A 22,097-nucleotide genomic window follows, 5' to 3' on the forward strand; every position below is an offset into this window, starting at 1 on the left:
AGTAACTGCAGAGACAATCGAAAACAATTGGCAAGTATTCGAAGTTGTTCGGATGGAATTACTGCGACCAATATCGAATGTCTCGTCGATCCCGAAAGTTCGCGCCGCAAATTGCTCCGACGGGGGGGTTAATTTCTGCAACTTGCCGCGAAATACACACAGAGGGGCAGAGTATACGAGACACGATCGATAGCGGTTTCGTGATTCATCGCCGACAGGTTTCGCGGCTGATCCGAACGAGAATCGTGCGTAGAAAAACATTAGATTCCTCGGTAACGTGATCATGTGCCTTATTAAAAGAAAAATGTCGATCGCTCGTCGATCGATGGCTTCCGGGATACAGTTGCCGCGCGCAAGTTTGACGTTGCGTTGATTTTTTGAAAGTATACAGCTCGCAAAAATTAGGGGATAGTTCAAAATGGAAGCAAGAGGCATTTGATTTTCTTTTTTTATTAAACAAAAACACATCAGAAAAGCAAACGACAAATTGAAGAAAGTTGTTCTTGTTTAGTAAAAAAAAAGAAAAAAAAAATCAAATGCTTCTTCTTTTTATATTTATTTTGAAATATTCTCTAATTTTTGTGAGCACTGTACATAGAAAAAAAAGTCTTCAAAGATCGAACAATTTTAATTCTCAGCTGGTAAGTGATTATCAAGAGTTTCGATCATGTCGTTTAATTTGAATTTACGCACTTCGTTTGAATTTGTATTCCGTGTTTCTCTCGCGACGCGGAGGAATACAAATGAAACGAGAATGCAGGTCGAAAAAACGTAGAAACCGAAATCGACAACGCACCACAGCCGGAAGTCGAGCGCGAGATAATCCCGAAACTTTGAATACCTCGAATCGGGAAATCCCGTTTGAAATTCCGAAACGTCGAACACTTTTTCGATTTCGAAGCCTTGTAAATACATTTGAAACGTCGAGGCAGCGGAAAATTCAGAAATTTGAAAATTCAATCGAACGTTTCAGATGAACGTTTCGAAAATTAAAAGATCAATCCGTGAACAAAATGTGATGGACGCGGCGCGCGAGGAACGATCTAGGAAATAAAGAAGAACCCGGTCCAAGGAAAGAAAAAATGTTGTCAAACAGGCCAAACGGGCAACCGTTTCACTCCTAGTCGCCGATCGAACGAGCAGATCCCATCAAGATTCACTTGACAACATATCATTTTTGTGTGTCGAATAAGCGTGTGTCACGTGTGTGTCACATATTACACGGCATGTAAGAGGCCGGTGCCGTTCACGGCACGGTCGGTCTCCGGTGGCTGGAGTATTAAAACTCTTAACTCTCTAAGGTATCAGTATCATCGTGTCACCTGTGATGGCGATCTTGCAGGACCACTTGCTGGTACCCTCAAGGACGATCTGTTCGGCCTGCTCGAGGCTGTCTATGTGCGTGTCCGGGTCGACTGAAAACGTCGTGCTGAAAAGAAGACAATGTCCTCGTCATCGGATCGTCCTTCGACAACCTCTCGTACCCGTGTCCGTCTCGGCGAACATCCCCAGTTTAAAAAGAAAAAAAAAAAAAATCCCCTAATTGTCCCTTGAGAAAACGTTGCGGCGGTCAATCACGCACCACGAGGTACCTTACAGAGGCCACCGAAGGACGTGGTGCAGGACTGTCTCGAGGTCGTCGATTGTCGTGAAAACGTCATCATCCAGCAGCGGCGGCGATTCAGCCCAAAAACTAGCGATACACAAGGGGGTAGGGGGAGGGGGAGGGGGAGAGGGAGGGGGGGAGGTTGGTAAAATTGGACGAACCGGAGGAACCAGAGAGGCAATCGTGGTTCCTCCTGTTCGTGGGAATGGAAATTCCTTTTTTTCTTTCTTTCTTTCTTTCTTTCTTTCTTTGGCTAAATGACTTTTGGCAATTTGGTTGTGAAAGCAATAAGCGTTTCCATACTTTGGAATTCAGTATCCAGCACATGATGTGGACATTGCACGCACATTGTGTGAAGGCAATCGCTCTTTGTCTTTTTTTGTTGTTGTTTTTCTTGCTGTTTTCTTTTGTCGACTAAACGATCACGTGCTTTCTCGCTGAGGGTGTTGCATAAGCGGCATGAGAGTATAGTAAGTAAGTTTGTTGTTGTATGAGACGGTATCCGTTCGTTGTACTCGGGATGATACTTCGAGAACGTCGAGTCTGTCGACGATGATTCGAAGCCTGTCGAAAGTTTCTGACTCAATGTCTCGAAAATTTCGATCTTAGGATGTTCTGAGAAAGCCGCGAGAGGATTACAAGTCAACAAAGTACTTGCCACGAAACGATCAAGATTTCCAAGGCTTTCAAGATCTTTTCAAGCGTTCCAAGCTTCGAGTCGTGTACGAGTCGTGTTTCAAACTCGATCTCGAGTACGCCACGCAGATTCGAATTAATCCGAGAATTTCGAACAATTTGTCGCGATGGCGAAGCGACCTTTCTCATACATCGCTAGATACGAACGTACGAAATAACGAGACGTACAGCGATACGAGAATGCCCGAAACAAACGGATACCGTGCTGAACAGAGATTTTGCGTAGGATCGAGGTCGCGGTCTCGGGAAGCTTTTCCTACTCGAATCGTTGGATGCGGTTGCGAGTGAATTGGTGGTTGGTCGAGGGAAGCGGCGCGAATAAAAGCGATAGAAGAGAATAATAACAGTTGCTTCGGGGACAAGGGAGCCGAGAATCGTGATGGAAGCGTGTTGTGTACCGTGAAATGGGAGAAGATAGTCGTTCGAGCGAACGGTGTTTCTGTGAAGAGTTGGCGTGACGCTCGCGAGGAACCGGATCTGGAACGAATCCTTGCCGCTTGACGCGGAAAATGGTAACAATGAGGAACGCGGAGGAACGAGTTTTTCCTCCAGGCGAAGTTTTGTATACTTCCCGACTGGACGAAGAAGCGGACGAAGTTCGCGAGAGAACGGAAACGTCAACGAGTCAAAATGGCAACGACGAATGGCTCGTGGAAATTCTATCTTCTATCTTTTGATCCCATTCCTGATCCTTCGTGGGACATTAGCTCGCAAAGAAAGGTGACAATAGTCGATGAATACGGAAGCTCGGAGATTGAACTCGGAGCGTTGCTTGTCGTGGTAATATTGAGGAATATTGCGAGATATTGGAAAAGATAACGTGAAATATTCTTTTATCATATTTTATTCGTCGAGTGTAAAAGGAAAAATTTTCTTAACCGTTGAGTTGGTTTGTTCATTAATTTTCAGAATATTTTTTAAATCTTTGTTGTGTTCAAAGTTTGAAAGCTGAGTTTTGATCTACTGACAATACAATCTGATGTATCAAGATCAGACATACTAACCTCTTGCGCTGGAATGACGTGCCACGCACGTTGAGAATTTTTTATCCCAAAATTGTAATATTTATAATAAATAAAAAAAAAAAAAAGAAAATAAAGGCAAACAAACAATAAATTTATTGCTTCTCAATAATTTCTATCCAGCGATACATCATATCGACGAGTTCGAGAAGAAAGCGACGAATTATTGTATACGGTTCACTGGTCACTCGTTATGGTCCGCAATCCAGTTGCCAGCGCAAGTGGTTAAATTCTCGAATAAGTTCACGTTCCTTTAAAACATTTTTATCTGGTACTCGAATAGTAACGAGAAAATCCAATGTTGAACTCAACAATGAAAAGCTTCTTTCATAGTTAAGAAACTAGTTAAGAAAATTTCTGATCTTAACGACTGTAGTCTAATTCATCTTCTTACGTGCCCTCTCGTTGCTTCGAGAAACTACCGATATTCGCGATCCCGACGCTACCAGTTAATCCTCGTGATGTTGGAAATTAGCATCGACACGTTTAGACTTGCTGCTTGTCAGCGTGTAATAAGAAAACTTGTTGCGCCGTGGATCATCGCCAACTTCGTAGTACCTTTGCACCCTCGTCACGCTGGCTGGGACAAGCAGTTTCGCCCATGAAGTCTTTGTATAGTCGTAGCGGAAATTCGAAGTTAAACAGATGGTTGAATTGGCCGGGCGTTGAAATTCTAGAAATTCTAGACGCCGGTGACTACTTTAATTTTCAGTGGAATTGACAAGATTAAACGACGAAACGAGTAGGAACAGAGAACGACGAGGATTCAAAATTTGACCATTGAAATTATTTTACAAAACGTTTCCGCGGCCAATTTGTAAGTTATTAACTGGAGAAAGGGCCACAGTTTTCTCTTACTTCGAATCTTTTTTCAATATTATGTAACAAAGTATCAGTTTCAGAAGTTAACATTACATCATAAAATTATTCAAAGTCTAAAGTTTCAAATTACTGGAATATATCTGCAACTCGAATACGAAAAAATCATTGAAACAATTATGTTCTCCAAGCATTCATATATAACAATAATAATAATAATAGCACAAAATATCAAAAATTCAAAAATCACAAGTCGAGTATTAAAAATTCCAACCTAAAAATTGGAACAATGCTAGAAATTCTATCCAAAATATTCGCAACCGTCGGAACGGTACGGAATTCGATTTCAACAGTCGGGGAAACTTCGACGGACAAACGAAATTTTGACAAACGCGCGAGACCAGAGCACGGGGAAGAAAATTCTGCCGATATACGGGGCGATATTTCGAGTCCATGGCGATAGATTACTCGGTGGTCGGTGCGGATCGTTTCCGATAAACGTCCGTATGGCATCGAGGATACTGGTTAGGCGTTGGCTCACGATGCCCGATCTATAGAGCCGGCTTAGCTTTGACAATGGCGCTGGTACACACAGCCGAGCCACAACAAGTTGCCGTGTGACCTTAATGGACTTTCGATTGAATTCCTCCGAAGCATAGGGGGGACAGGCATCTCGCGTGATGGACAACCGCACGACACAAACGCACACGCGAGCATATTCGTGTGCCTATGCACGATCCACGACGAGGAAGAAGCTACAAGCGATTCGGATGGACAAAAGGTCCGTTCAGCGACAATTCATCACGATGCGACGAGACGGGAGGGAGGAAAAGAAAAGGTTGTTTTTAAAGCTGACTTTATCGATGGGTTTGTTTGCAATTTCGTCGAACGAAATACTCGCTTGTGAATGAAGATGTAATTTCGTGCATCGCGTTCTGTTTAAACGTTCGTTCAGATCGATTGAATTATTATTTCAAACAGCTAATGGCTCGATTTGACGTGAATTCGAAACTGGCACAAATATATGTACAATACGTGAATTTATTTATTCGATCAAAATCGAAGTTTTGTATCTGAACTTTCAAGTTTTTGATTTTTTTTCAATTGTCAATTGAATCGGAAGAATAGTAATTTCCCGACGATTTATTTCTAATTTCGTTGCTGACGATCTTTAGATTCGAATATTTTCAACGAATCGTATTTTTCATACTTGTAATGTTTCTCTCAAAATTCATAATTGTAATATTTTGTTCAACCGTGCCTCGTGTATTCATCATGTTTACATCGGTTTTTAGAATTGTTTTAATTAACGTTACAACGAAAACTTTTTCCTCTGTTGTCACTTTTCACCAAAATCTTAAATTTTTACGTCGATTTAGGTTGAACTCGGACTGCTTGATTAATCTGAACGAAGTTTCAGAGCCGCGACGATCGAATCCATCTACATCCACGTCGTTTCGATGATGGCCGAGCGACTGTAACGACTGGAGGAACTGATCGATAGTCATCTAGCAAAAATACGCTTAAGAATATTACGAGTGTAATTACTATGGGGAGGATCTGCGTAAGACTGCGAGGAAACGACGACTAAAGGATGTTTTTAGCCAGCCCTAATACGTCTCTAATTACAACGATCCAGAGTAATTGGACGATCCTGACAGAGACGAATAACGTTTACTTTTACCTTGAGCCTTAAGCCGTTGATACGTTGCACTGAAAGATAGAACGCCATTTCCACGATTAAAAGAACGAGTCGAGTAAAAAGCGATCGTCGGTGTGTGTAAATCAGAAGTGTAATTATCAGACCTCTCTGTGCGTTCGTTTCGAACATTTAAAGATACAGAAACGTGCGTAGGACGTGTAAAATATCCAAAAATACAGGATTTGTTATAGAATATTTAGTAGGCGAAATGAACCTCCATCCTGAATCTTCTACTTTTTTGATCTCCTTCACGAATTTCCACGAATTCCAGATTGCCTTTCAAAGTGTCATTAGAAAATTCATATCTTTGAGAATAAAAATTGTTTCACGCGCTAAATAAATTACAGAAATGTAATCCGGATGAAAATTCGCAGTTTGCCAATTGGAAACATTCTCTTTCGGGATTTTATTCCACAGAAACTCAAGCAACGAGTTGTGATTGGTAGCGAGGGCATGTAAACTGGCTCACGAATCATTTTATTTCCTTCAATTCGAAAGATCTGTGTACGAACCTCCTGTGCCTTCGATCTTAAAACACAATATTTGCACTCTGTCGGAAACGATGTAAGAACGATCCACGGAGAAGAGAGGTGGATCGAAACAAGTTTCGAAGCGACAGCTCTTCGTCAACTTGGCAAACGCGGCACCACACGGAACCGCCTGCACGAGTCTCTTCTATTTTCTCTCGCCTCGAGTTCGCATCTCCCCGCAAATCGACTGCCAAATTGTGAATCGAGGACGAGCGGACAATCTCGCAAACTCGATTCCGTCAATCTTCACTCGTTGGGGAAACGAGTTTCGAGAAAACAGCGGCGAAAATTCTGCCCTTCAATCGGTGCGTCCCTGTCCGGAATTTTCCTCCGTTCGTGGAAGAATATTTGAAGTTTCACCGGGCTTTCGAACATTTAAGCAAAGTTATAAAGTTGTAAAAGGTGTTGCGAGAGGTGTTCAGCGATTTTTCGAAATTTTGACTATTTGAGTTGTTTTCTATTTCTCTATAAAAATGAACGCTCCGAACAATTTTATCTCAGTTGCTAGACTTTTCTTTTTCAGTAGATATTTCGATCTCAGTACATGTTTTTTTTCAGAAAGGAGAAACTTTGCCACGAAACGACGAATAATTTCGCGAAACAAGAGACAATTTTTCAAGGATTGAAATTCAAAATTTCAAGCTTCGCGAGCAACTGTCCAGCAACGAAAAATTAAACTCCCCCCTTGTTCCAAAGAAGATAAAATTAAATAGTCAAAATTTGAATAAGCCGCTGATCTAAATTTCAATTTAGAAACTCGTCTAATCAACAGTGTTAATAAAATAATAAAAAAAAGAAAAAAATTACTTCTACTCTATCTTCTCGAACTCTTTTCTCACATTAACAAAAAAGGAAACCAACAGAGTAAAGTCAAATAATAATTGTCAAAATTTTGAGCAAGAAGGGCAGAATTTCACCCATTCGGTGCGACGAAAGACAAACTGGCAGAGACGATAGGGGATTTTCGTCGAGAGATCAGGCGACAGGCCGCTGGGAGTGTCTTGTTAATGTGGCCACGATAATGGTCGGCGAACGATGTCGTTGTATCCAGAGACGAATGTAAATTATGGGGATGACATGTGTGTGTATGTCACGGTGAACACGATGAGCGCGCATCGTGGATGCGTGTAGAATGTTCGAGAGGAATGCGAGAGAGTATCGGCAGGATTTATGGATTGTGTGTGGTCCAAGGGGAACGACGTTGAGAAAAGTATGCACCCGTTCGTCGCATTTACAACAGTGAAATGTGTCCTTCTTTTTTTTTTTCTCTGCTTAATTGCACACATTGCGTCACTGTACACTCGCTGGAAGGAGCGCAGAGATGTAAGTAGTTTCGAGACACGGTTGAGAGGCTCATAAAGCGATTGCCTCGAGGGTTTACTTCGTCAAAGTAAGAGTATTTGTTGCCGAGTTCGTTTAAGAACGTTTACGTGTACGTTAACTCTTTTAAGAACGTATTAAAAGTGATAAATCTGTTGTAATCTCTCATAATCAGACAAGAAACGTTTTAAACACAAATTTACATTTAGTACGATCAAGCCGATGGAATTTAATCAGAGACTCGTTTCGTCTACGTAGATTGTAAAGCATTATAACAAGAGATCTTTATGAAAATTTACATTTCTGTTCGTACGATTTAACTAGAGATTTCTTTTATCTGCACAGATTGTAAACAATTGTAATATACAATCGGGAAAGAGGTTTCACACTAATTTATATTTTTGTTAAGATTTAGATCAGAGACTTGTTTCATCTACCTAAAAAGTAAAGAATTATAATTAGACAAGAGATCTTTAGATAAATTTCTATTTTTATTAATATGATTTATAAAGCAGACAAGAGATTTTTAGGCAAATTTATACTTTTGTTAAGGCGATTAAGGCGGCAGAATCTAATGAGAGATTCGTTTCATCCACGTAGATCGTAAAGCATTACAATCAGACAAGGGAAATTCTTTTGTGTAAATTTGCATTTTGCTGGTAGAATGAAAATAACGAAAATTTGTTTCACCTAGAACTTTACCTCGGATACTTTATACATTTCAATATTCCTAAATTTTCTATAAATATACGTGAACATCATTCGAACTATGAAATTCATCGTTTTGTAATTTAATAAAAAAAAAAAAAATAAATAAATAAGCTACACTCATAATATTTGCGTACGTGCGAATCGTATATTTTGAAAGTGTCTCGTACAATCGTCGAAACATTACAGACACCTTTTCACTCGAGGCCGATTCGATTGAAATTAAAACACGATAAAATCATACTGCAAATAAAGCGCGGGCAACGAACTTGTTACATCCCTTCCAGAAAGTGTACCCAGTATTTTTTCAATTTTTCAACGGGAACGAATCGATGAAAATTCATTTCGTGCGTCGATTGATCGTTGGCCGGTGTTTCGCGATTAGGTGATTTCTCTACTAAAAGCTAGTTTCTTTCTCTGTCGCATCGAAGCAGCTCTACCTCCGCGAAACAACAATTGCAGCTTCACGAGAGTCTATCTGAGGCTTCTACGCACATTTCACCAACAAAGTTCGCCGAGCAACCGTGAAAACGGCCGCTCGCTATAACATCAAGACACATAATCGACGCGAACAGTGCGATCTAAGTACCTCCTAAGTGACGTGACATTCGTTCACAGCTTTCTCGGCTCGCGGATCAACGAGATCGTTTTCTCCCTCCTCGACTGGCCAGTTTAGCGAATTTAACAGAAATGAAGAAGAAAATAAAAGAAATAACGAAAGAAAGACGAAAGCAGAGCAACAGGCAAAGAAACGAAAAGAGTCGGAGAGAAACGAAAGAGGAAATTAATCAACACGTCCGCTGCTTTTGCACGTATAAATCGATAATAATTTGTGCAAAAAAACGCATTTTGCGAATTCTTCGTGATATTGAGATATTCATTGCTATAGTGAATTTACATCAGACACAGTATTGCTATCATTATATTTTTATATAATAATTCGCGAAGTTTGCGACAACCTTTCTCTTCGTCAGACTCCTTCTGGTTCTCTTTGATACTCGTTGACTCGGTTTCTGTTTGAGTTGGCGTTGCCTGGTAGTTCAAATGCACAGCGAACGCGTCGCAGAGAGAAGCTTAACAGAAAAGGGAGAGAGAAGATCGCCGGTAATCCGCGAAACCGAGTCTTCCTCTAGGCCTGCGCAGCTCTCTAGTTTGCACACAGATTATGCGAGGAACGGGTGCATTCCGACAAATGACACAGCCAAATCTCTATCACAGTATAATATATATAAATGTACGTATGTATGTGTGTGTGTGTGTATATAGAATGTACAGACAATATATAGACGTGACAACACAGCAGCAGCCGGCAGAGCGTCAGAACCCGATGATGAAATCAAATCACAGTTAAACATATGAGTGTACAGTAGGATGCGAGCGAATAGACGTAAGAAACAACACATATGTGACAAATATATAGGCGAGGCCACATGTGACCTGATAACACGTGTACGTGTCGTGATACGATGTAGAGACGGGATCACTGGCGAGGAAGGATCACGGGGGGTTTGTGTAATGATCACGCAAATGAGCAAAACAAAAAGGAGAAAGAAAAATCAAATAATAATAACAAGTAACAGTAATCAAAGAGTAAGATTAAAAATACATTAAGAGGCACACAGGTGGTACACGCAATGTATGTATGTATCGTATATATTTATATATATATATATATATAGAGAGAGAAGAATAGAATCGAGCGCTGCACGTTTCATCGTTTTCGTTGAACGGATGGGGGTGCATAACCGGTCACGGCTGGCCACAAACCTGTAATGGCGATCTTCGCGGACCACTTGCTGGTACCGTCCAGAACCGACTGCTTCACCGACGTCATGTGACCCGTATGCGCTTCCTCGTCGACCCCGAACACTGACCTAAACTCCGACGAGACTTTCTTTCACATGAGCTGTGCCAATGGCCTAGATCTCGTCCTACCTGTTTCCCTTCTTTCTTTTCTACTTGTCTCTTTGCTTTTTTTCGTTTCTTTTTCTTTTCTAAACCCCCCCCCCCCCTCCTCCCCGCTTTTTCTCCCCTTTACTACTAGGTTTTAGGACAATCGTTTCACCTCTTTCTTCCTTTTTCTTCCCTCGCGCGGGAACTTCCCCTGAAGTTCCTTCACTTTTCGCCTCGCGCTTTCTTTTCGTTTCAAACGTCGCGTGCAACGGCTCGTGCTCGTGGCAAATCGCGTATCAAGGGATGATTGCGTCGAGGATCGCTAATAGGCTGTTGTTTTTTTCTTTTTCTTTTTTTTTTTTTTCTTTCAACTGTGACAGGACTTTCTTTTCATTCGAACGAATCTGTCACGCTGCTTTCAGAATTATTAGACGCTAGATCCGTTTCGAAGGCTCCTGGTTTGGTATGTGGTTTTGTGGGTTCGACTGTGTCGGGTTGAGAATGACTCTGAGATTGCTCGAAAAGAATTCGAAACGTTTCTCTATCGTGGATTTTAAACGGAAGAGTAAAGGGGAATAATTGAAATACTACTGTTTGTAGGAATCCGAGCACTCCGCGTTGCACACGACGCTTTACTCGTAACACGTCCCCGATGTGGCTCTCTTTTCTACGCATTTCGCAATTTCGGATCCAAGATTTAGAGAACGCGTATCCATCATCGTATATATCGTGGCCAAGTACAAAACGAATTTCTTCTCAGAAGCAAATTAAAATTAAATTCTATCGCCAAATATATCCACGTCCGATAGTCTGAGCTCTAGAATTTGAATTCGAATTGATCGATGTAAATTTGATAATTTGAATCAAAGGTCAAGAACACCGTACATCTGACAAAAGAAACAAAAGGTCAACGACTTGAATCCAGGAAACAATCGAAGTGGAGAACAATTAATTTTCAGAATTCTGGATAACGTATACAGCGCGAAGCTCCGGCAAATAACTCTGTTTATAGAAACGTCGATATCACAGTCCGATCGCGCGCAATAAATCAAGCCTCGCGTTAGCACGCCGCGATCCACCTCATCGACAATATTTCTCGCGGACTCTATTCCCAGCGAACCCCTGACCTTTCACAATCAATGCGATTCGAGTCGTCGATCGGTCGGTTTAACCTCTTGCGCTGGAGAATATTTGGCTTGAAATTGCAATACTTTCTCAGTTTCAAGTATATTGAAACATAACGTAGGCAAAACAAGTAAATAAATTTACTTGTTAGTAATTTCTATCCAGTGACATGCCGACGAATTCAAAAAAAGAAGACAAATTATTGTATGCGGTTTGGTCACTCGCAGGGCTTGGATTTCACTGTAAACTTTTATAAATACAAGTTATTTAGCAAATTTTTCACTTCTAAATTATTTATTTTTCTGTTTTATATGATTAACTAAATTAAAAATAATTGAACAATTAGCTAAATTAACAATTGGCTTTTACATTAAAATTTTAATTCTGTTATAAAAGTTCAATTTTAACAGTTACTTTGTATTTGATCAATAAAGATTCTAAACGCTTATTTCTTAACAGATATTTTAAAGTAGAATATAAAAAGTTTATACTTTTTCATTTACAATTAGCATTATTCAAGGACACTGAAAACAGGATAAATGTAGATGAGTAAGTTAGGACTTTTATGCAATTATATGATTCAAGGTTTCAACCTCGAATCTATGTAGCACTTAACGGTAAATTTGTTTGAAAGAAATTTAACTTTTTCAAAGCAAAATAACTGTTTCTGTTCAACTAGAACTTTTTCTCACTTCCGAGAAAAATAAAAGTTTTCTATCTATGCACATATATATGGAATATAAGTTTTAGTATATGTAAAATTGTTTTCCTAGAAGAAAAAACTTAAAAAAGGAAACATCTGTTATATCAGAACTAATTGAAAATTTTAACAGTTTCCTTCAAGCCCTGGTCACTCGTTATGGTCCGCGACTATGTAACACTTAACAGTAAATTTGTTTGAAAGAAATTTAACTTTTCCAAAGTAGAATAACTGTTTCTCTTCAACTAGAACTTCTTCTCACTTCCGGAAAAAATAAAAGTTTTCTATCTATGCATATACATATGGAATATAAGTTTTAGTATATGTAAAATTGTTTTCCTAGAACAGAAAACTAAAAAAGGAAATATCTGTTACATCAGAACTACTTGAAAATTTTAACAGGTTTATTCAAGCTCTGGTCACTCGTTATGGTCCGCGACTATGTAACACTTAACAGTAAATTTGTTTGAAAGAAATTTAACTTTTCCAAAGTAGAATAACTGTTTCTCTTCAACTAGAACTTCCGGATAAAAATTAAAAGTTTTCTATGCATATATATATAAAACTTATATTCCATATATATACATATATATGGAATATAAGTTTTAGTATATGTAAAACTGTTTTCCTAGAACAGAAAACTTAAAAAAGGAAATATCTGCTACATCTGTCAGAATTAATTGAAAATTTTAACAGTTTCGTTGAAGCCATGGTCACTCGTTATGGTCCGTGAACCAGTTACTAGCGCAAGAGGTTAACGAGGACGGCAACTAAGCTTTCGCGTCCGCGTATCTTCGACGAGCCACAATCGGGACATACGAGCGGGCACACATATGTACATATGTGCAATATATATTTTTTGTCGCCCCCCCCTCCCTCCTCCCCCTTCACCTCAGAGAAGACGAGACCCGGCCTGTTGTGCATGGTAGCGAGGTTTTTCGCTTCGTTTCACACGCTCGTCCTCGCATCTTTTTACCCAAGAGTTCGCAGCCGCCATTGCCTTGCTTCTTTTTCACGCTCAAAGAAATCGCTGCCCGCTATCGCATTGTGTCACTGCTGGATACGCCGCCTTCGATTCCACCTTTGTACGCCTTCCACAATTTCGGATTGCGGGCCATTCACGTTAGGCGACATTGTGCGCGAAATTCTGTGCGGCGAGAATGCAACCACGACGAAACGCGTCGCGTGTGTCGGACATTTGTGAAAACTCGTCTTTCGCGGCCCTTGCCGTTGGTATTTCCTTCTTTCGAACGTTCGTTGCCGAGATTTTAGGCGAACTGTTCGCAGAGTCGTTGTAACTTTGCAAGTGTAGTTGTTTGTAGTCGGTACAATGTTTCTATCGTTTGTCTATATTGAATCTTCTAACAAAAAAAAAAAAACAACCTTTTGCTCTTGCGGTGAAAATAACAAAAAAATACCACCGCCTAGTTTCAGAGACTGAAAATACACTCACGTTTGTAAATCGCTCGTTTTTATGTATATTTTCTTTTTTCAACGAAAAAAAAAAAAAAAACACTCGAATCTCTCTCTGTTTATAAATACAGAAACACATTTCTGTTGACTTCTAGAAAATATTCCAGAATTTCCACACTGAGACAAATCGTTCCCTCGTTTCCATCGACGTTTCGTTCGTTCGTTTTCTATTCAAACGAAGAAATCCAGCATTCTGCCGCGTGAACATCGGTTTTGAAAAGAGAGACGCGGGGAATATAAGACGATAAACATGAACTTATTTCCAAGGCAATTCGTCGGGAACGATCGCGGCAGCTGTTTCATTAATTAGCAGTCGATGGAAAAGCGTCGAGTTGTTTTGAAAACGAAACAACCGTTGAATCACCGATTGACGTTCAATGACGATCGGCCCTCGACGTAATTCACGAACGGCGGAGCCGGTATTAATTAACCTCGATTCCAACCATTAATTTATCCAACCGCGATCGCTTAGCAGCTTTTATCGTGATTTTCAATCGCGTCCGTCGCGCCGACCAGCGAATATCTCGATAGTTTCGATTGCCAGAGGGTTGAAAGTACTCGCCACCGACAAAACAGACGATGCTCGAATAACAATCGGATGCTAATGGTTCGGATGCTAATTCTCGCGGAAATGAAGTCTCGAGTTTTCTCCAGAGGGACTAAGTTTATGATATTTCATGCCGAGGAAATATGAGATTGACGATTCAGTTTGTCTGATTTGCCGTATTTTATCTGAGTAATTTTATTCATTCTTTCGCAAATTATTTTACAACACGTTCTTCGTTCGTTCTTTAGAGCAATATCTATTCTAATTTCATATATATGTAATTACATATTTGCATATTTCGTGTCGTGTTTCATGTTGTAATTTATTCACACATATTTTTTCGTATTAAATCTCTCGTTACAACAGACATTTTCGCTGTTTCGTTGATCTCTTGCTTACTACTGTATGATACTCTTTGATATTAAATATTAATTAGTCATTGAGTCACAAAAACCTAAAAAAAATACTATATCAAGTCGCTAATATTTAATATTTTCTATCTGATTTTTTCTTTCAATTTAATTACTGTTAATTACCAACAGCTGATCACTTACAATCAATCCTCGGTTTGCAGAAATTCGAATTTTATACGCAACAACACATACTTTTTGATGTATCTCTATATAGATACAAACTATATAGACACACAAAAAAAAAAAAAAAAAATATAGATACAAACTATATATAGACGCAAAAAAACTATAATTAGTTAGTTATAAATGTTTAAAATGAATGAAACAACTCGAACTTTGTAAAGGAAGCCCCGTGTTATATCAATGTAACTAAACTTCCTCGCTATACCGAATCAAAAACCCCAAAGTATGTTTACGCTGATGGACGCGCTGATGTTATCCGATTAACTGAATCACCGTGGTATTGTCTCATTAGAGGATCCTGATTAATGAGCTGCGGATCGTCGTTAATAGCCCTCTGGAATAGCCGGCTGAATCGTTGATTAATTTCCCGTTCAACGCGTGAAAATACGATTGGCACTGGCGCGTCCTGTCTATTTATTATGACGATTATGACAACGCGTGCAAGTTGCGAGCCGATCAACCCGCCTGTTATCATTAGTATTTCGAAAGTTTCGACGTAAGGAACGCGGATTAAGCACGCGAACGATTCCCCTTGGCCAGCCTACCACGGGAATTGCAATTTCGATCTGTGCACCGTCGTTGATTACTTAATAACTGATAATGAGTGCGAACGTTGCGACTCTAATCGCATTCGTGTCGATAGTACGATTGATCGTGATCGATGTAACGTACTATGGAACACGGTAGCCACGATGATGTTCGAGGAAATTGCGCGTTCATCGATTTTTGAAATATTAACGATGTCGCCTCACCGGCGACAGCGAACTGAAACGAGCAATTTGTGATTTTTGAAAATTTGTAACTGTAATAAGCAATTTTGCGCAAACTTTATATATGTCGATTCGCGGTGATGAATTTCTGATTGAGATTGAAAAAAACATTGAAAATAACTGTCACGTTTGTGTAAAATACACGAGAGAAAATCAAATTAGCGACCTGGATTGAAAGTCAAGAATTTCAATGTTTTTGAATAGCCTCTTGAGTAGTTAGCGTACGAATGAAATTATTATTATCATTATTGTACTCTGGTTTCTAATTAGCCGCGTTTTAGTTCCCCTAACACAACAAATTCATGCTTTAGTAAATTTTTTTATTTGCTTTTAATGAATTTTTCATGCATATATGAAATTTCTATATCTATACATAGAATATATTCTATATAACGCTGCGTTATTTATAAATCAATATGTATATTTTATATATGACGAATTTCTTTTCTTTTTTCTTTTTTAATATTTGTGTATAATAATATATATTATTATAATATAATTTTAATATTATGTATAATATATATATATTTAATATTAAATGGAGATTTTCACGTGAGTGATATGCGAAATATATTGCATTCAAAATATATTGCGTTCTTGGTTTTTCTGGAATAAAAAAAAGTTCTCCCGTGAAAACGCTGTATCGATTTCGATGTCAATGTATCGCAAAAGAATAGCGTAAAATATGGCGCAGATTGACAGGTGTAAAGATAGAGCCGCGATAATACATACAACTGGTATACGTCGCAAATAATTCGCGACACATAACCAGAATCATAAATTGCACGGATCATATGCACAGATAAATGCTTCTCGATTTGCATCTATTTCTGCTAAGCTTTGAAATACGAAGTGTGTTTCGAAACGACATGTATGTACATGCATCAAGTTCCCTGACGATTCAAAGTTAATTGTTACGCGACGCGTCATGTAGAATTTTTTTTTTTTGACTTAATCGCACAATTACTTCACTTTTGTCGAATTCGTACAGAACAATAACACCGAGGACATTTAAAAAAAAAAAAATAGAGCATTCATTTTTCTGCGAAAGTTAAATGACAAAAGGTTGATGAAAGCTTCTCTTTTTTTCTTTCAAAAAAAAAAAAAAAAAAAAAAAAAAAAACAAGATTCCCAATGTATTCGTCGGCAATAAAGTTTTTAGCATCAGAAGTATATAATCTCGCAGATTTTTATTTTTAATTTTGAGAAATAATGGTTTCGTCGCCTACGATAAAAATTGTAGAAACGTACGAGGAAACATTTCTCGTTTCAAAATTCCGGTTCATATGCAGGGCACTTTATTTCTCGCGAGACCCTTGACGTCGGAGGTAAGGAGAAAGCGAATCTTGAATGGATGAGATGCAAGTTTGCAAACGTCACGGGGCTTCTTAGGGGACGAATACGAACTGCATATGGCAAAGGAACTAATCTGTAATCGCGAAACAGGCGAGCGAACCGAACTTTCCACGATTAAGACGTTGCGAGAAATATTCTAAACGGGATCTTTAGATATCCGACATGATGCTGTCAATCTTTGAAGTAATCCTTGGGGCCAACATCTCGTATATTTTTAATCTAAATTTGTCGATAATATTAGGGTACGTGTATGAAATGAACGCAAAAGCGTAAAAGCGTGATACGTTCGAGTTACTGAAGTACGAAAATTGATCGAAATTAAATGAAATTGTTAAATAATAAAATATCTGATATTAAGATTCAAGTCTCCTCTTTTCATTTAAAAATCACAAAGAAATGGATAAATGAGAAAAAAAGTTCTTAAATTTAACCTGTCGATTCAAAATCCAATTTAAAGCGAGATCAATATTCGTGTCTATAAATGGACGATTAGATTTCCCTGCGCGAGAAAAAGTTGAATAGATAGATTGAAAAATAATAAAAAAAAAAAAAAAAAAAAAAAAAAAAATGATGTACGAAATATTGTCGATAGAAGAATTAATATAAAAGGGAAAGGAGAACAAAAATTAGATATTATCAATTTATGAGCTTAAAAAATGAATTTCCAGAGAAGTTGGAATATCGTTGCTCGATACTACTGACCCACATATAATCCAGTAAAATTCGGTTCGGCTTCGTTATCATGTACGCGAGGGATCGATCAATATTTTAACAGGTGAGAAAAGAGATTATTTATCTAGAAAGTGCATCAATACGTTATGTGATTTTACAATTTACGAATCTGCATCTACGTGGCTTTCGATAAAATTTTCGTTTTACATTCTGATGGATTTCACGCGTATCGCGACGCAATGATTCGCACGATCGCGACGCGCCGCTATAAATTCGAAAGCTTTTGCAATCGCAGGCTTGATCTTGATCAATCGATCGACTCATTGGCGAATCTGCATCATTTCTGCCGGATGTCTTCGAGCAGAGCGAGGATCTTTCGTTTCAGGAAACGCTCGTCTATTTGTCTGTCACCGAGCAAGACGTTGTCACTATAATTTCACGTCGATATCCGACCGAGTATATAAATTATTGACACGCACAAATGGAACGTTAAACTAAGCATTTCATTTGCGAACGACGCGGATTTAACGAGAATTGATTTCACTATTTACGTTCAAAAATAATAATTAGCCGTTGGAGATATAATCAAATGTGTTCAATTAGCAATTTTAATTAACTGTAATTACGTATTTAATTTTCATCTGCGTTAAATGTTATCGATCCAGACTAGCTAATGATAATGAATATTCTTTGTTAAATTTTATTAATTTTCATTTGAACGTCATATTTCTTTCTTTTTCAATTATACATAACAGAAACAGTAAAAACTCCCGGTTAGTTCCTGGACTGCTATCCAATTATCTCTTAATTGACATTTTAATTAAATTGTTCTCCGATGAGAAATTTCCACAATTATTAAATCATATAGAGAAAAGAAAGAGAAGAAGAATTGTCTTGGGAAGACGAGCTAACATGTCATTATAAACTCTTTTCTTACTTATTTAAAGATTTACATTTTGATCAAGAAATAAATTGCATCGTGCTCGTATCTACATTCGTCTAAGTTAACTCTAGGCTGACAAATTTCTCTTTCACATTTTTCTCCTCACTGGACAGGGAAAGACTAATCGCAAATCCCTTGCCTCACTCACCCAAATCTTCCATCTTTTCACCTGTCGTCGTAAAGATAAATTTCATCATATTCACATCCGCAAGGACTGAAACTCCCTGCTTAATGATCAAATAATCCCCTTCCCTTTTTATCCTTCTCACGGAAGACTAATCGTAGGTCTCTTTCCCTGCTTGCAGCAAAGATCACCCATTTTTCTCACGTCAGCGCGTTCCTTTCGAAAAGAAGTTCCATCGCGACATTTACAAGAGCTAAAACTCCCCAGGTTTAACAGGTTTCTCTCCATTCCCCCGATTACAGCTCGGCCAATTGTTGCACGCGAAACAACAACCCCGACTCTGTCGAGTACAATTCTGCTCGTTTAAAAGCTCGTTAGACACGCTTTTTTCGGCTAATCTCTCGGCCGAGAAATGCAAAAGCGCGTGGCCCGGGCGGACGATCGTACGAAAAAAAAAAAAAAAAAATTATGCGACTCGGCTGTAAAATGGGGAGGAAGGAGAAGGAGGAGGAGAAATCGCGGCCGCTTTCCCAGCTCTTTATTGTGCGACGGACGGATAACCTAAATTCACCTATTTCACTGTCCCTGCACATTCTGAATGCCGCTATTTGCGCACGCAAATTTGCGGTCCTGCGACGACTGGACCCAACCGACGCGCAAATGCAAAAACTTGCCCGGGGGGGAAAGGGGGCAGTTCTCTCGTTCCGCCGAAACTTCGCGCTTGCCCGCCTGAAATACAAATTCCATATGCGCTTCCGTCTTTTCGAAAATGAAATAACGAGCACCCGGCGCGTTAGCCGCACAACACGTTAGCTCTCGCTTTCGTAACCACGGCCTTTGAAACACAGTTCACGCGAACTGTGTATTTCAATTCCTGAAAATTATAAATCACGTCGCGTAACTATATCGTCTATACTGAAATTGGATATATTTTATAATATGCATTTGTATATTATGTAAAATATAAAATATATATATATATTTTATAATACATTTTTAGATATTATATAAAATGTAAAATTTATATATTTTATAATACATTTTTATATATTATATGAAATGTAAAATTTGTATATTTTGTAATACATTTTTATATATTATATAAAATGTAAAATTTGTATATTTTATAATAGATTTTTATATATTATATAAAAATATAAAATTTATATATTTTATAATACATTTTTATATATTATATAAAATGTAAAATATATACATTTTATAATACATTTTTATATATTATATAAAATGTAAAATTTACATATTTTATAATACATTTTTATATATTATATAAAATGTAAAATTTACATATTTTATAATACATTTTTATATATTATATAAAAAGTAAAATTTATATATTCATAAAATATAAAATATATTGTATAAAATATAAATTAAAATATATAATATATATTGTAATATATATTATAATATTTCTTTTGGAAATGATTCGTAGTTTGAGCGACGTGGTCCGTAAGTGAAGACTGAGATCGTTTTATTTTAACTATTTTATGTGTGTTTCATATTGTGAAACTAGGGAACAATTTGAGATGTAAAATGCTGATTTATTCCACGTCCATGTGTTTCTATGAAAAATTCAGCCTCGCAGAAATTATTTTGATCAATCTCTCAATCGTAGACGTGCTACATATAGTGTATGTAATTTCGTTTTTTTATTTAATATATAATTTAAGCATTATCCGCACGATTTGTCAATTTTGTAGCAACATAAAATTCTGGTAAGAGCCAACAATACCAATATTATTATTCTATTCGATTCGAATCGAATGACCGACAAAAGAAAACCGTCTGCAAATCCCGACAACTTTAACTTTCTTTCACGTCTCTCTTTGCATTAAAATTGCAATTTTTCAAAGAATAATCTCAATTTCGAAGGCGTGTTGTACGCAGCAGTGACTTAACATTAATCCCCCCTCCCTGTTTCTTTTTTTCGTAAAATTTCTCACGTAGACAGGCAATGGCGACGTTAGGATCGTTCGATCCAGCGAAATGTGTACGCAGTCAAATGTATCGACTGTCACTTTCCTGAAAGTTATCCGTTGCCACGGATCGACTCGGGGGTTGCCCCGGTCGAGCGTCGACTATGCTGCGACAAAAGAAAGAAACGAGAAAAAAAAAAAAAAAACGGAGGTGGATATGCTAAGAAGGACTTACCGGATCAGCTCGAAGATCTCTGGCTTTTCCCGCTCTCTCTGCTTCATTCTCTCCTTCATGGCCGTGATGATGCTATTTGCCTTATCCTCGGCACCGTGCTTCGAACTCTTCTCGGCCGCCCCTGCGAGAATGAAACAAGAAGAAACGATGAAGACTTTTACTTTGCCCGACGTAACGTTGTTCAGTTGGTTCACGTTCTAGTGTTTTATTTCATTTCTGTACGGAGAATATTTTCTCCGTACGGGTAAATTGAAGCGGTGGCCGTGTGTACAGGTTCTATATTGACTGTGGAGGGCGATAAGAAAACAAGGAGTCTTCAGAGTCTGAATAGGTGGATAGAACAAATGGAGAGGGAAGATTTTTAGCAAACTTGGGCTTGGTTCAACGTTGTAAAAATTTTGTTTGCTCTGGTTAAAGCTCTTTCCTATTTTAATCCCTGGATTTTGCACATTCGGGATTTTCCTCTTTTCTTTTAAAGTTGTAAAAAATTTTTCGTTCCGACGAAAACGTTTTCCGGTGTTTTTTTTCACTCTTTTCTCACGTGTGGACTAAAGATTTTTGTTTGATACTGTATTAAATATGACGTTTAAGACAGAACATAATATATTATTTTATTTGAATACGATAATACATTATTGACACTAGAACTATTAAATCATGAAATTTCTATCTAGAGACACTGAAATAAAAAGAAATGGAGAAATTTTATAACACAATTTAAATCTTTAAAAATACGCTGTCCTGCGTCTATGAAATATTTAATAGAAATTATAAATTTGTCATTTCGATCATTTTGGTAGGTCTAGTGTTAATTAGTGTTATTAAAATTTCAATGAAACATTTAGAACGCAAAGAGACAGGACAAATGACGGCATTTTGCTTATGATTTATCACTACATAATTTTACACGATTCTAAGCATGTAAATATATTGGATAAAAATAAAGAAACTAAATAATTTTAAGTCAGAAATATTGGCTTTCGTCCTAAAACCTCCGACAAGAACTTGTAATTTATTCATTTTCGAAAGATTACAGCCTAACGACTTGAGCAATTAATATCTTGACATCTGGCAGCTATATTTCGATAATTGATAATTAATTTTACTAAAATATTCTCTATTCCTCCTTCTCTGACGAAAACCTACAGCTCTTTCCTTTCAAAATTGATAAACAAAAATAGTAACCGGATCACATGATTACTTTTAATCCCCCTACAGCGTGACTCGCAGAATGTGTTAATGTAATTTGATTTAATCAGTAGCTGTTGTAGGTCAGTAACTAATTCAACGCACCGTCGTATCGCGATCTATCGTGGGGAT

The 22,097-nt window shown here is 38.0% G+C and overlaps 1 protein-coding gene across 7 annotated transcripts in view; it reads right to left on the reverse strand.

Moving 5' to 3' along the window:
- Positions 1–22,097, reverse strand: part of LOC122535572 — a 122,117-nt gene that overhangs the window by 38,133 nt on the left and 61,887 nt on the right. For 5 of the 7 annotated variants that reach the window (XM_043667237.1, XM_043667235.1, XM_043667234.1 and 2 more), the window contains 2 exons: positions 20,778–20,898; positions 10,171–10,277 (listed from right to left, as the gene is read on the reverse strand). In XM_043667237.1, coding sequence (XP_043523172.1) covers positions 10,171–10,277; positions 20,778–20,898 — 228 coding nt within the window. Of the gene's footprint in view, positions 1–1,322; positions 1,430–10,170; positions 10,278–20,777; positions 20,899–22,097 lie in introns of all 7 variants that reach the window. The other 2 variants (XM_043667236.1, XM_043667233.1) reach the window with 1 other exon arrangement.

The sequence above is a fragment of the Frieseomelitta varia genome, unplaced genomic scaffold, assembly GCF_011392965.1.
Source record: "Frieseomelitta varia isolate USP_RPSP 00005682 unplaced genomic scaffold, Fvar_1.2 scaffold_738, whole genome shotgun sequence".
NCBI classification, from domain to species: Eukaryota; Metazoa; Arthropoda; class Insecta; order Hymenoptera; family Apidae; genus Frieseomelitta; species Frieseomelitta varia.